At 51.4% G+C, this 13,383-nt stretch overlaps 1 protein-coding gene across 5 annotated transcripts in view; it reads right to left on the bottom strand.

Moving 5' to 3' along the window:
• IKBKB (inhibitor of nuclear factor kappa B kinase subunit beta) overlaps window positions 1-9,702 on the bottom strand; it is a 61,900-nt gene extending 52,198 nt beyond the window's left edge. For 2 of the 5 annotated variants that reach the window (XM_073798592.1, XM_033848920.2), the window contains exons 1-2: window positions 9,571-9,702; window positions 8,861-8,983 (exon numbers count right to left, since the gene is read on the bottom strand). In XM_073798592.1, coding sequence (XP_073654693.1) covers window positions 8,861-8,965 — 105 coding nt within the window. In that variant the 5' untranslated portion in view covers window positions 8,966-8,983; window positions 9,571-9,702. Of the gene's footprint in view, window positions 1-2,843; window positions 2,939-3,130; window positions 3,209-7,207; window positions 7,401-8,860; window positions 8,984-9,107; window positions 9,336-9,570 lie in introns of those variants that run through there. The other 3 variants (XM_073798591.1, XM_073798593.1, XM_073798594.1) reach the window with 3 other exon arrangements.
• Between the last annotated feature and the right edge of the window lie 3,681 nt (window positions 9,703-13,383).

Here is a 13,383-nt window from a genome sequence, read left to right as displayed (position 1 = left end):
TTCGGGAAGAAGGCGGAGGCATTTTTTGACCGTGAAGGCTCCAAGGCCTGAATCAGGTACTTGCCACACCTCCAGGGCACTCTCAGAAGTAAGTGGCTTTTATCAAACCCCCACGTGGCTGTGGGTAAGCCTCTGTCGTGCAGTCACCTCACATGCTTATTTTTTTTCAACAGCTCTACTGAGCTATAATTCACATATCATTCAATTCATCTGTTTAAAGCACACATGTGGAGACTCACTTCCCTGGTGGCACAGTGGTTAAGAATCCGCCTGCCAATGCAGGGGACACGGGTTCCAGCCCTGGTCCGGGAAGATCCCACATGCCACTGAACAACCAAGCCCGTGTGCGACAACTACTGAGCCTGCGCTCTAGAGCCCGCGAGCCACAACTACTGAACCCACGTGCCACAACTACTGAAGTCCATGCGCCTAGAGCCCGTGCTCCGCAACAAGAGAAGCCACCACAGTGAGAAACCCGCGCACCGCAACAAAGAGTAGCCCCCGCTCGCCGCAACTAGAGAAAGCCCGCGCACAGCAACGAAGACCAAGCACAGCCAAAAATAAATAAAGCATACACGTTAATGGTTGGGGCACATTCAGAGTAACGTGGCCAAAGCCACAGTCGGTTTTAGAACACGCTCATCATCCCCCAAAGAAACCCCACACCCATCAGCCATCACTTCCCGTTTCTCCCCAACCCCCTCCGGCGCCAGGCAACCACCCGTCTGCACTCTGTCTCTACAGATCTAGCTGTCTGGACATTTCATCTAAGTGGGATCATACAAGATGTGGCCTTTTGTGATGGCCTCTCACCCAGCACAGTGTTCCCCAGGCTCACCCTGCAGTGGTCCATGCCTGCCTCTGTGCCAACACTCCCTGGTGCCAGGCAGGCACTGATGGCCAGGCTGTGCCACATCGTTCACTCACTTTGCTCTTAGAATCCTGATCTCTGGCCTGGGTTCAGAAGCCCTATTGAAGAAGAGCTGACCTCTTTCAAAAACTGTCAGTCCTGTTGCTCTTGAACCCATCACTACAGCTGGATGAGTGAACTTGGGTGGACGTTCAGCTAATACTTGTCAAGAGTTACGGTGTGTGTCAAGAGACCACTATTTCTTTAATCGATGTACAAACAGGCTTGAGTTACATCTCACAAGACGTTCCATCCTCTACAGCGTGAACTTCCCGATTCCTCTGCTCTCGAACTGATTTGAATCTGCTTTCGAGTTTCACTTCCCACTAAGCATTCAGACTAGAATGTTTTCTCCCAGTTCTCTGGTAACTTCAGCAACAGCCGCTCTGATATGCGTCTAGATGCTTGTTTCCAGGTGGGCGGGATCGCACAGGAACCCGGGCTGGGATGCCGAGATCTACCAGTGAGAGAAGACTGACGGACGGCAAGGCTGTAAAAGGAGGTGACGCCACTGGGAGCATCCACTCAAGCGTGTGACGTTGTGATGGACAGTGCCTTATGCAACAGTTTCGAAGAAGATACTGCCACGCATGGTGTGTTACCTCAGGATGTCTCTGAGAGTTTAAAACTCTGCACCTACTTTAACTTCAATACACAGAACAGTGTATTCCTTTTCTATTGCTGCTACAACAAACTGCCACCAGCTTACTGGCTTAAAACAAATTTATTTCCTGATAGCTCTGGAGGTCAGAAGTCTGGCAAGCACCTCGCTGGACTAAAATCAAGATGTGGGCAGGCCGTGTCCCTTTCCAGAGAACGCACATCCCTGCCCGCCCCAGCTTCTAGAGGATGCATTCATCCCTTGGCTCATGGCCCCTTCCTGCAGCTCAAAGCCATCAGTGACCAGCTGAGTCTTTGTGGTTGCATCACTCTGACAGACTCTCCGGCCTCCCTCTTCCACTTTTAATGACCCTTGTGGTTACAGTGGGTCCACCAAGATCACCCAGGATAATCTTCCCATTTAAGTCAGCTGATTAGCAACCTTGATTCCCTCTGCCACATAACCTAACGTAGTCACAGGCTCAAGGGGTTAGGACGCAGACATTTTGGGAGGCATTGTTATTCTCCCAAGCATAAACAGTATGCTTCCTTCATAAAGATAACAGGTAAATCAAACCCAAAGGGTAGACTTATTAAGTGACTTAGAAAATATTTTATAGACTCTACCTGTATATGCTGGGTGACTGTAGATAACTGTAGTCTTTTGCCCAACACAAACACCGGAGCTAACACACAGCCATCACCTGGCCCATCCCAGAATCCACAAATGGATTCTGATATTGAAGACTTATCCAACATTGGTCTCAACTGCCAAACGAAACCTAAAGAGCGAACTTAACGATATGAACACGGAACACATCACAGACTAAGTGGGCACAGACACCAACACTGACTCTGGACAGCTCAGCTTCGTCCTACGGCGGCAGGGGAAATCCTGACTTCCTAGGCCTGAGTGTCCCATGCAGACACAGACACAACTTTTCTTACCCGGTGGCCCTCTAGGAAGTACTCTGAAACATTCCCGTTTTTCCATGAGTAATGTTTCATTTGAAACAGAAACCCAAAGAGAAGGACCTTCCATTGCTAAAAACATACTGGCTCTGGAAAGCGAAATTCAATTCATCGTAAACAGACTACGAAGATGTTTTTGAAAGTCGGGTTGGGGGGGCTTGGTTCCCCAGCAGCAATGACACTCGAGGGCATGGATGACTGTCTCCACTTGGCTCGGAACCTCCCACTCTCAGCTCAGTTTTCTGGAAACCCAGACTCGGCCCAAACCATCGCAGTATCCGACGCCTAGTAAGCTGGGGCAAAATTCAGAAGTGATGTGTACTTTGAGAAAATGGAGAAAGGGGCCCACAGCGGTACCTACATCAAAGGCAGTTGATGATGAAGGTCCTCTGAGTGTCTGTGACTCTGCCTTTTGCACAGGAAAACACGAACCTCGCGTATAAACGTGGGTATACTCTGAAGTGAGGGCGGCGGGGGGGCATGCATCCTCAGACTTCTGAGACCATCAGATGGTGCTCTTCTAACGACAAGGCGACATGCACGGGAAGCCAAGAGGTCCCTCCACACCCTCAGGTCAGAACGCTGACTCCTGTTACCACGGCAGCCACCCAACAGGCCTCTGTGGTCCAAGAGCGGGATTAGAAATACCTTCCTTGTTCCTTCTCAGGTCCTCCCTCCAAGATGAGTGTTTCAGGAAGGAGGTGCGAAGCTGGGCCCAGAGAGATCCTAGGGACAGAACCCAGGCCTGAGAGTCAGAAGGCCGAGGTCTGGCCGCAGCTTCACCCCTGATTCAACCCCGGTGACCAGTCTACGCCGAGACGGCTGACTCCACCCAACTCCCTTCGGAGTAAACACCTAACGGGCACGTCGGCCTCCAAACCCACCCACATGGGCTCAGGGGTGAAGCAGGTCAGATCATGATCCCTGTACTCCGCCTGGTGCATGTGCGACCTTGAGCCCATTAGGCCTCTAGGTCTTCATCCACAAGGTGGAGGCGACCCTACCCCTGCCGGTGCTGTCAGTTAAATGAGGCAGAGCATCTGATCCTTGAGGGCCTGGCGCACATTCCCGCAGCACCGTTCCCTTCCTAGCCCCGTGCAGGCGATGCTCTCCCCGTCCCACCACCTGCAGTCCACCTCCCGTGAAACCCTGCTTTGAGAGGCCTCCGGCCACCTCCGGCATCGACGAGACAGCGTGGATAAAGCACCCAGCACAACTGGCAATGACACTCCCGACAAACAGGAGCCGTGATTACTTCCTCACGATCCGGTGCTCACATTACACTCACTCGGTGTGTTCCTGAGGATCCACTTTATCCCCTCGACTAGAGCACAGTGTGTCAGGGCCACCTCCTTGTTTCCCTGACGGACCCCTGACGGCCTCAGGCCCGTGCTCAAAGTCTTTAAGACCTGAAGACACACAGACAGGCTAAAGTGAGCTTAGTGTCGTCCAGTGAGGGGACAAGTAGAGCCAGCGCCACTTCTAGAGGGATGACCGGTGTGTCCTCAGGGACCAGGGCAGCAACTCCCAGCCATCACAGCGCACAGAGTAAGTATGTGGTATCTGTGAGGTACCCTGGGACGTGTCCAGAGGCTTCCAGGGCGTAGCAGTGCCACATCTGGCCCAGACAAGCTGAGAGCAGAGGGGATCGATATCTTAGCTTCTTTCAAATCCGTGTGGGAGGCTGTGGCCCAGAGCCCTGAAGCTGCCGACACCAGAGCCAGGACTTGAGCCCAGGCTGTGCGACTGCAAGTCCTGAGTTTTCTCCCCCTCGCTCCCGAAGGGGGCTGCAGCTGAGGTCACAGAGGTCCCCGCCTCTTCTTCTTCTTCCTTTGTGTTTGACAAACACCTTATTGAAAATATCAGTCCATCCAGAAAGTACTGACCCTTGGGCTGAAGATTTAAGGGAGTATCCACACAGCAAGGATTGTCAAGGCCCATGCTTGGTAAGAGAACCAAAAATCTCACGGAGACAGGTAGGGTCATTTGTTGCACTGCCCTTCCTCCGTGGGAAATATTCACTTTAGGGTTCTCTGTTTAGCAAGGAAGACTTATACATTTTGTCATCCAAAGGGGTGTTTTTCCTTTAGTGCTTCAACTGAGCCTGTTCTGGGGTGTCCCTGACCTTGGATCCCCACCTTGGAGAAGCCACAAGCCAGTGGAGGAGGCATGAGGCTGAGATTCAAACAGATGTAGGTTCAGAAGATTCCCGCTCCTTTACTTACTAGCTTAGCCTCTCTGAGTAAGGGGTTGACTTCTCTATGCTTCAGTTTCCTCAGTTATAAAATGGGAGTAAAGACAACAGTACTTCCATTTAGGGTGGTTGAGCAGACTGGAGATAACGCATGTGAAAACACCTCGCCCATGCTGGCATACAGGACGTTCTCAATAAATGATGGGTCTGGACTTCCCTCACGGCGCAGTGGTGAAGAATCCACCTGCCAGTGCAGGGGACACGGGTTCAAGCCCTGGCCCGGGAAGATCCCACATGCCGCGGAGCAACTAAGCCCGTGCGCCACAACTACTGAGCCTGCGCTCTAGAGCCCGCGAGCCACAACTACTGAAGCCCGCGTGCCTAGAGCCCGTGCTCCGCAACAAGAGAAGCCACCACAATGAGAAGCCCGCGCACGGCAACGAAGAGTAGCCGCTGCTCACCACAACTAGAGAAAGCCCGCACGCAGCAACGAAGACCCAACGCAGCCAAAAATTAAAATTAATTAATTAATTTAAAAAATACTGAAAAAAAATGATGGGTCTGATCATTAGTCTGACTCATCTGACTGAGGACACCAATGCTTAGGCTCCTTTATGCTTCTCCTGTGATGAAGGACAAATACTCTCTCTTGTAGACAAGGTACACGGCGTATTAGGAAAACGTACATGGTTGTCATGTCGAATATAAGCAATTACTGTGCCCGACGGGAGTTAAGTAACCACCACCCTATCCCAGCTGCTCTCCTCCAGAGGTTCTGAAAGCAGGGGTGCCCCCCCACCCCGAGAACACGCTCGTGTTGATTCTGAACACCGATTAAAGACCCTCCCCTAAGCACCCAGAGCAGCCCAGGGATTTCCCCAAGGGGGGACGCCAGGAGGACCTGGAGTGCTTCCTGGACGGAGCCAGGCCCCGGGCCAGTGCTCACGACACACCTGGGAACGCTGGACACCTCTCCCCCAGCCCCTCACTGTCCACTCCACCCTTGTGTCCTGCCAATGTCACCCTGAAAAGCTCTTAAATCTGCCCACTTCCCCCCACGTCCACCACCATCAGCCCAGTCCAATCTCGCACCCGGACTGCTCCCGAAACCTCTTACTTAACTGGTCTCCCCAACAGACAGGGCAGTGCCAGTGGGGGCCCAGTACCGGATCTCGAGAGCTGACTGCTAATACTCAGGAATTTGGTGAGAAAGGAGGTTAAACCGCCAGGGGCAAGAAACAAGCCGCAGTGGGAGCCTTCACGCTGCAGGAGTAGGGGAGTTTTTTCGGAGAGCTGACCTCCCAGCCCAGCACTGCCTGGGCCCCGCCATGTGTTCCTGCAGCCCAAGCGGGGCTCCCTGAAGCAGCCCTTCCCCTCTCAGCCCTTCCGCTCACATCCACCTGCCATGACCTACCCCTCCCAACCCCCCGGCAGGGGCTCTGAACAGGCCGCGCCCTGGGCCTGGAATCCTCCTCCCGCCTTCTCTGCCCGGCTAGCTTCCACCAACCCTCAGGGCTCCTGTCCAGCGCTGCTTCCTTGGGGCAGCCTTCCAGACCCCCTGACAGACCCCGGCCTCCGGTACAAGGTCTCACTGCACCGGGCCCCTCTCCTGGGTCGCGATGATCACAGCTGGGAGCTTACATTTGTAACACTTGATGAATGGCTCTTTCCCTTCTCCAGAAACCAAGAGTGAATGACCCTGTGCACCTAACACACGTGTAACACGAAGAGAGTCTCTGGTGCGGGGGGGCAGTGAAAGAAGCCCAAAGCCAGGCAGAGCCCAGGCTGATGGGAACACCCCTAGGCAGAAAACCACGCAGTGCGCGAGGCTGCCCGAACGAGCAAGGGTGAAGGGTTCAGTGAGAACCAGCTCCCATGGGACGAGGGGTCCTGCCTGCCGGCTCTGTGGGAGGTGGTCTACACGGGGTCCTGGCGGCAGGGGCAGAATGCACACAGAGACGTCCAGGAGAGAGGGGCTCGTCCCACACAGGGCTCAGCTGGGAGCCGACGGGGGAGAGGCAGGGAGTGGAGGGGCCGCAAACGGGAGAACGAGAGCTCGGCCTTTGGCTTTCTAAAAATTAAGGTTTCTGAACAGGAGAAGAAACTGGAAAGCAGTAATTCTAGAGAACAAGTCCATACACATACACACACACACACACACTCTTGGGCTCGCAGCTATAAAGCCAGAAACAAACTCCAACTGACAAGCGTATTCCAAGCCCAGAGAGCAGATGGAGGCCACTTGGGGTGAGACGTGGCAGACACTCAGCACATCCTGATAGAACTCCTCCTGCAGGAAACCAAGACGTCTCCAGTTCAGCTGCAGCGGGACACTTGCTATAGTCAAGACTCCAGAAGCCCTGGCCTGTCTGGAAGCAGCCCGGCCCAGGTCTGCGTGGGGCTGTGGAAGGATCTGACTCTCCTGTCCTGATGCCAGGCCCCTGGCTGCACCCCCTGCACCCCTCCCCCAACCCCGTCCCAGCCACAGGGTTGGCTGGAATTGGCGTCTCCTGGGTGAGTGTGAGAATTACCAGCTGCAGGACTGTCCTCTGCTCTCCAGCTCTGGCTCTCACATTCCTCCAGGGGCCGCTTCATCCACTCAGAGCTGACAGGGTTCAGGGCAGGGCCTTCCAGTTGATACAGGAGGGTGGCTGTCTGAGATGGCCCTCTGCCATGGCTGGCCGGGGGCCTGGATGACCCTCCCTGCTGGCTGCAGCCAGGCTCCTGGGAAGCGGTACAAAATTTTCCACCTCTTGAGTCCAAAAAGATGCTCGCGGCCCTTGATTAAAAAGCAGGAACCTTCTTCCCTCAGGGGCTCTGGCGTGTCTGAATTTTGGGTCAAGAAACTAGTATTATCTATTTGGTGAGAGGGGGCTCCCTCAAGCAGTGGTCTCCAAATTGGGTATATGTAGGGGTTTCCCAAGACTGGAATCCAAAAAATAAACACGAAATGAAGCTTTCCTGATATTAACCGTACAGCACTGTCCTCAGATCATCTGTCAGGACACTTGCCGCTTCTGACACTCGAGGGATCCCAAGGAAAATGGGCATTCCACAGGCAGGGGATGGAGGACGTGCTGCAGGTTCCGTGTGCCCCACTTTGGTAGAATTATGGATGGTATTATCCGATTTTAACAAAATAACTCTCATAAAATGGACGAATGGCTTAAAGACACTGCTGTGGAGAATTTCAGTGCATGTAACACCAGTACAAACAAACAGTAATATGGAAGACCTAACGCTTGTGGGGTGAGAAACTCACATCAGACACATAAGGAATAAAAACAATGAGGATCACTTTGTTATACAGCAGAAACTAACACACAATTGTGAAGCAATCATAGTCCAATAAAGATGTTTAAAACAAAACAATCAGGGCTTCCCTGGTGGCGCAGTGGTTGAGAGTCCGCCTGCCGATGCAGGGGACACAGGTTCGTGCCCCGGTCCGGGAAGATCCCACATGCCGCGGAGCGGCTGGGCCCGTGAGCCATGGCCGCTGAGCCTGCGCGTCCGGAGCCTGTGCTCCGCAACAGGAGAGGCCACAACAGTGAGAGGCCCGCGTACCGCAAAAAAAAAAAAAAATCAGGATCTAGCAGAGCGATAAACAAATCGGTCCAAAGAATTCAAAACTATAAAAATTATTTGAAATACGGATGTTCACCCACCATCCTTACCGATAATTCTCACTTTCGTGTGTCTCTGTATAATTCGTGCTGTGAAGTATTGCAAACAATACTGGGAAGACATCATAATTGGTAAGTATTTTAAATATTTTTTAAATTCTTTTCAAACATTTGAAAATATTTTATTATTTTCACACTTTAGATTCTTCTATTTTTGCATGTTTCATAACAGGTAATATATTACTACACAATGTATTAGTAGGTGTTAGTCTAAGGTTAGCATAGATATGTAATTTTCAATATATATAACTGAAGCTGAAAGCTTAAACTTTTTTTTTTTTTTACTATTTATTTAGGTGACACAGTCATTAAAGCTTGGAGACCACTAACCTAGAGTCAGCTTAGGGGCCCTGAGGCCCCCTCTCTCACTCTCTCCCAAGAAGCCCATGGCCAAGGTGAGCCCCGTTCACCCAGGGAGCCCAGGGTAGGGCAGAGGCAGTGAGGGGGGAGCCTGCCCCCAACCCCGCCGCCCCCAGCTCTTCCCAGCGGCACCGGGCCTACCTGATTGTGCCATCGGATGACGTTCCCAAATCCCCCTGTCCCAAGCCGTTCTTTCATTTCCCAGGCCCCGCATGTCTGGGTTGGCAGGGAAGGTGACCAGCTCATACTGATGTCCTGCTAACTCTGTAAGCAATTTGGCGGTGGGGGACAAAAAGCGAAAGTTAAGGAAGAATGGAACACAAGGAGATGGACAAGAGATACTACAGCCCTTCCATGTGAAAGGAGAAAAATCGGAAGTGGTTTTCACCTCGTACATAAACCAGGTTGTTTGGTTTGGTTTTGGTTTTGGTAGCCAACTCCGGCCTTTCGCAGCCCCTCCACCGACCGCCCCCTCCCCAAGCTGTACGGAAGCAGCAGGGAGGAGAGTCCCTCAAAGGACAGGGCGCCCCACTGCCCAGGACCTGCAAGGGGTCCCCCAGCCGGGACCCCGCCCGGGCGCCCTGACCGCTGGCCGGGGAGCCTCCCCTCCCAACTCCCCGCGGTCCCTGCGTCACCGCGGCGCGGACGAATCACCGCCCCGTCCCAGGCCCCCGCCTCGCGGCCGCCACCCGGCACCACCCCGCCGGGGCCGGGCTCCGGGGCCTCCCAGCTCCCCCCGCCCAGGAACCCCTGACTCAGAACCCGTCACGGGCGTCTCCGCGAGCCTCGCAGAGGAGGGGTGCGAGCCCGCCGGGCAGGTGACACCGGGGGCGCCCGCCCGAGGGACTCACCTGGCGGCGGGGCGCGGGCGCCACCCAGACGACATTAAAGTGCGGGAATCTCAAACCCGCCAGCAGAGCGCCACTTCCTAAAACACTTCCTACTATGACGTCACGGAGCACGTGGGCTGCGGCCTTAAAGGGACTGCGCGGCCCAGGCCCCGCCCTGCTCCGCCCGGTGACCAGCCCTAAGAAACGCCAGAGTCCTCTTCAGACTTAGCGACTTAGACCTGGGCGACTTCTGGGGCAGGGAACATGGGGATTTCCTCACCTGGCACCGCCGGGGTCAGCCTGACACGCTTCCTAGACTTTGAACTGGGGGAATTTCCCGGCCCCTGCTAGGACTGGTTTAGGGACGGTTTACAGGAATTGCCGTGGGCCTCCTGTTCTCGGGCTGCGCTCCCTGCCCTGTCTGGAGGCTCCTTGGCTCATATCGAGAATGATAAGTCACACCTGTCGTCCCTAGGAGGAGTGACAGCCCCCGTTTCCTCCTTAAAAAAATAAAGAACAAGGGAAAGGATCCAGTAGCGTAACACAGAACTGCAGGTTCAGCCCCATGACGTCCGGAAATTGTGAGAACAGCTGCTGTTAATCGGTCATCACCTACCTACTTGGCATCATAATTAGGTTTTTACTATTGACTGTCTCAGTTCGAGGGCCTCATGTTAGCAGCCAAAGGAGAGGCCTGTGTGTGTTGGTATATTTACTCAAGCAGGAAAAAAAGTATTAAGGGCAACCTGAAGATAATAGCTCACTTTATAGAGTGCTTACTGAGTGCCTGGCACTGTCTAAATTCCGTGCTTGGATTTCCCCATCCAATTGTCAAGACCGTCCTACAAATTGGACAGTACTGCATTATTATTATCCCCATTTTACAGATGAGAAAACTGACGCACAGAGTGAAAAATCTTTATCCCAAAGTCACAGCCTTATAAGAGGATGATGATCTGATGTTTAAACCGCAGCAGCTGGTTCTTGGGTGCACACTCTGAAAAGTAGCATACTAGTGCGTTCAGAAGGGAGCAAACTGGATTTTGAATCCGGGTACTGCTGTTGAGAACCTCTGAGAATTTAGGGCAAGTTATTGATACTTAGACCATTCTAAGCAGCCATTTCTCTTCTTTAAAATGTAGGCAGTATTAATGGATGGACTTGGAGGGTATTATGCTAAGTGAAATAAGTCAGACAGGGAAAGACAAACACTGTGTGGTATCACTTATATGTGGAATGTAAAAAATACAACAAACTAGTGAATATAACAAAAAGAAGCAGACTCACAGATATAGAGAACAAACTAGGGGCTACCGGAGATGGAAAGGGGGAGGGGCACGATAAGGGAAGGGAATTAGGAGGTACAAACTACAACGTATTAAATAAATAAGCTACAAGGATACATTGTACAGCACAGGGAATAGAGCCAATATTTTCTAATAACTATAAATGGAGTATATTTTATAAAAAAATTTGAATCACTATGTTGTACACTTGAAACTAATTATATTGTAAATCAACTATACCTCAATTTTTTTTAAAAGGTAGGCAACATAAGGGTGAATTGCATGAAATTATCATTTTTTAAAATAAAACAAAATCAGTTGAAACATCAGCAACAAAGATTAGCGGTTTCATCTGGTTCAGCCTAAAAGCAGCAGGAGGTAGGAGGGCACACAAGTCAGAGACAGGAGGGCTGGGAGGGCGGGGGTGTTGTGAAGGACAGGTGATAAGATGGTAAGAGCCGTGCCTGACACAGAGGACACTCCTGCCTGGACAGAGCCTGAGGCTGAAGTTTACTCTTAGGAACAGACATCTGCTGTCAACCCAAGCAGACGTGTCGGTGTGCCCAGGGCTGTCCTAGCCACGCCAGGATGCTCAGAGTTTCTCCACTTATCCTATTGTTTCTGCTAAACAGCACGCTGGGCCTCAAAGCAGGAAGAGAAAAGAACATGAGTAAACAGTTGTAAAACACTTAGAATAGTGCCTTATATATTCTAAGTGCAGTGTAAGTGTCTCTCTTTCTTTTTTTTTTTTTAAATTTTTGGCTGCGTTGGGTCTTCGTTGCTGCGCGCGGGCTTTCTCTAGTTGCGGTGAGCGGGGGCTACTCTTTGTTGTGGTGCGCGGGCTTCTCATTGCAATGGCTCTTCTTGTTGTGGATCATGGGCTCTAGGCACGCGGGCTTCAGTAGTTGTGGCACGCGGGCTTCAGTAGTTGTGACTCGCGGGCTCTAGAACGTAGGCTCAGTAGTTGTGGCGCATGGGCTTAGTTGCTCCGCGGCATGTGGGATCTTCCCAGACCAGGGCTCAAACCCGTGTACCCTGTATTGGTAGGCGGATTCTTAACCACTGTGCCACCAGGGAAGTCCTAAGAGTCTCTTTAATACATCAATTTTTAAAATAAATTTTTTTCATAAATAAAATTTTACCAAGTTCTACAGGTGCTGGCCCCTCTCTAGAGTGTGTTTCCTGTATGACATCACGAAAGGTTTCTTTTTAATCCTGTCACCACTGAAAATCACTGTCCCTGAGAAACTTAGTGAGACATCCAGAGATATGCCAAAGAATTCTCATTTGCTCAGCTAAAAATAGCTTGGTTTTCAACTGAATATAAATCTTTCTGATAAGTCACATATCACTGGATTTTTTTAAAAAAAATTAATGATGGCCCAGGAAGGAATCTCTGGGTTTTATCATGTCCTGAGATGTTTATCATGTTAAGTCCCTTTTTCCCTCCAGATAAGACGCGTCCATTGCCTACGTCTGGTCTTTATCCTGTTCTAGAGATGACTGAGCATTTTTTACAAAAAATATTTTCAGATGCAGCAGAAAAGTCTTCCTTTTCCTTCCTGTTTTGGGGCTGAATGTGCTATTTAGGGTAATCCAGAAACACTGAGCAGCGTGAGTGCCCCGCACAGCCCTGGGTACCGCTGGTCTAGGGTATCCAGCTCTCATTAGGGGCACCTAGAATCTTACTGGAGGCGTATGACTCACTGAGGGTCCCCAAGTGATGAGAGATGGGGACCAGGCAATACAAAGTCCTGTGCTAATTTGTTCTGCTCTAGAGGCGGTATGCTGTTGGTGATAAGGATAATGTTTCCAATGGGGTTATTTTAAAATAAAAGTCTTCTTCACAGGGTAAGTCAAAAATAACTATCCTCTTGCTCGATCTTTGAGAACAAAACAGCTCTGAGCTCCTTTGAGTGAGAAAAGGGTTGTTTTCTGAGCAATCTGGGAGCTGAGTCATAGTAAGAGAAGCCAGCTTGAAAGATAGGAAAGCAGTAAAACAGACCACTTGGCAGAGGGAGGATTTCCCCAGGCCCCCAGCCCCAGAGTCAGCTCTGGTTCAGTGATTTCAGCAACTCTTTCACTATCCTTCCGAGTTTGTTTTATCTCAGCCCTGCAGGGAGAGAGCTCTGCAAGTCAGGACCTGCTCCTTCAACAAACAAAAAATCTTTTGTCGCAAAAGTTGGAAAACTCGTTCAGTTGGAGGACATAAAGAAATCCACCTTTCTTCTAGGGGAGATGATGGGAGGTGGGAATGGGCTGGTGGAGATGCTGAGAATGAACTTCAGCCCAGACCCTACGTGGCTCAGGGCAGAGCCGGCTGCAGTGAGGAAGGGAAGAAAATGTAACTAACTTCTATGAATGAGACCTGGGCCAGTCTGGCCATCATGCCTCAAACCTGGGTGAAACACGGAAAGCTGGGGATTTGGGGCCCTGAGTCCCCCTCCTGAGAGGGATGATAGCTGGGGGAGGAAATCAGCTTGTAAGCTCCCTTCATTTGTACATGCACATGTTTTTATTCCAGTAAATTCGAAATAAAGAGGAAGGA

Source organism: Tursiops truncatus, chromosome 21 (assembly GCF_011762595.2).
Source record: "Tursiops truncatus isolate mTurTru1 chromosome 21, mTurTru1.mat.Y, whole genome shotgun sequence".
Lineage (NCBI taxonomy): Eukaryota > Metazoa > Chordata > Mammalia > Artiodactyla > Delphinidae > Tursiops > Tursiops truncatus.
Note: the sequence above shows the minus strand (reverse complement) of the source record. Positions and strands in the feature narration are given on the sequence as shown.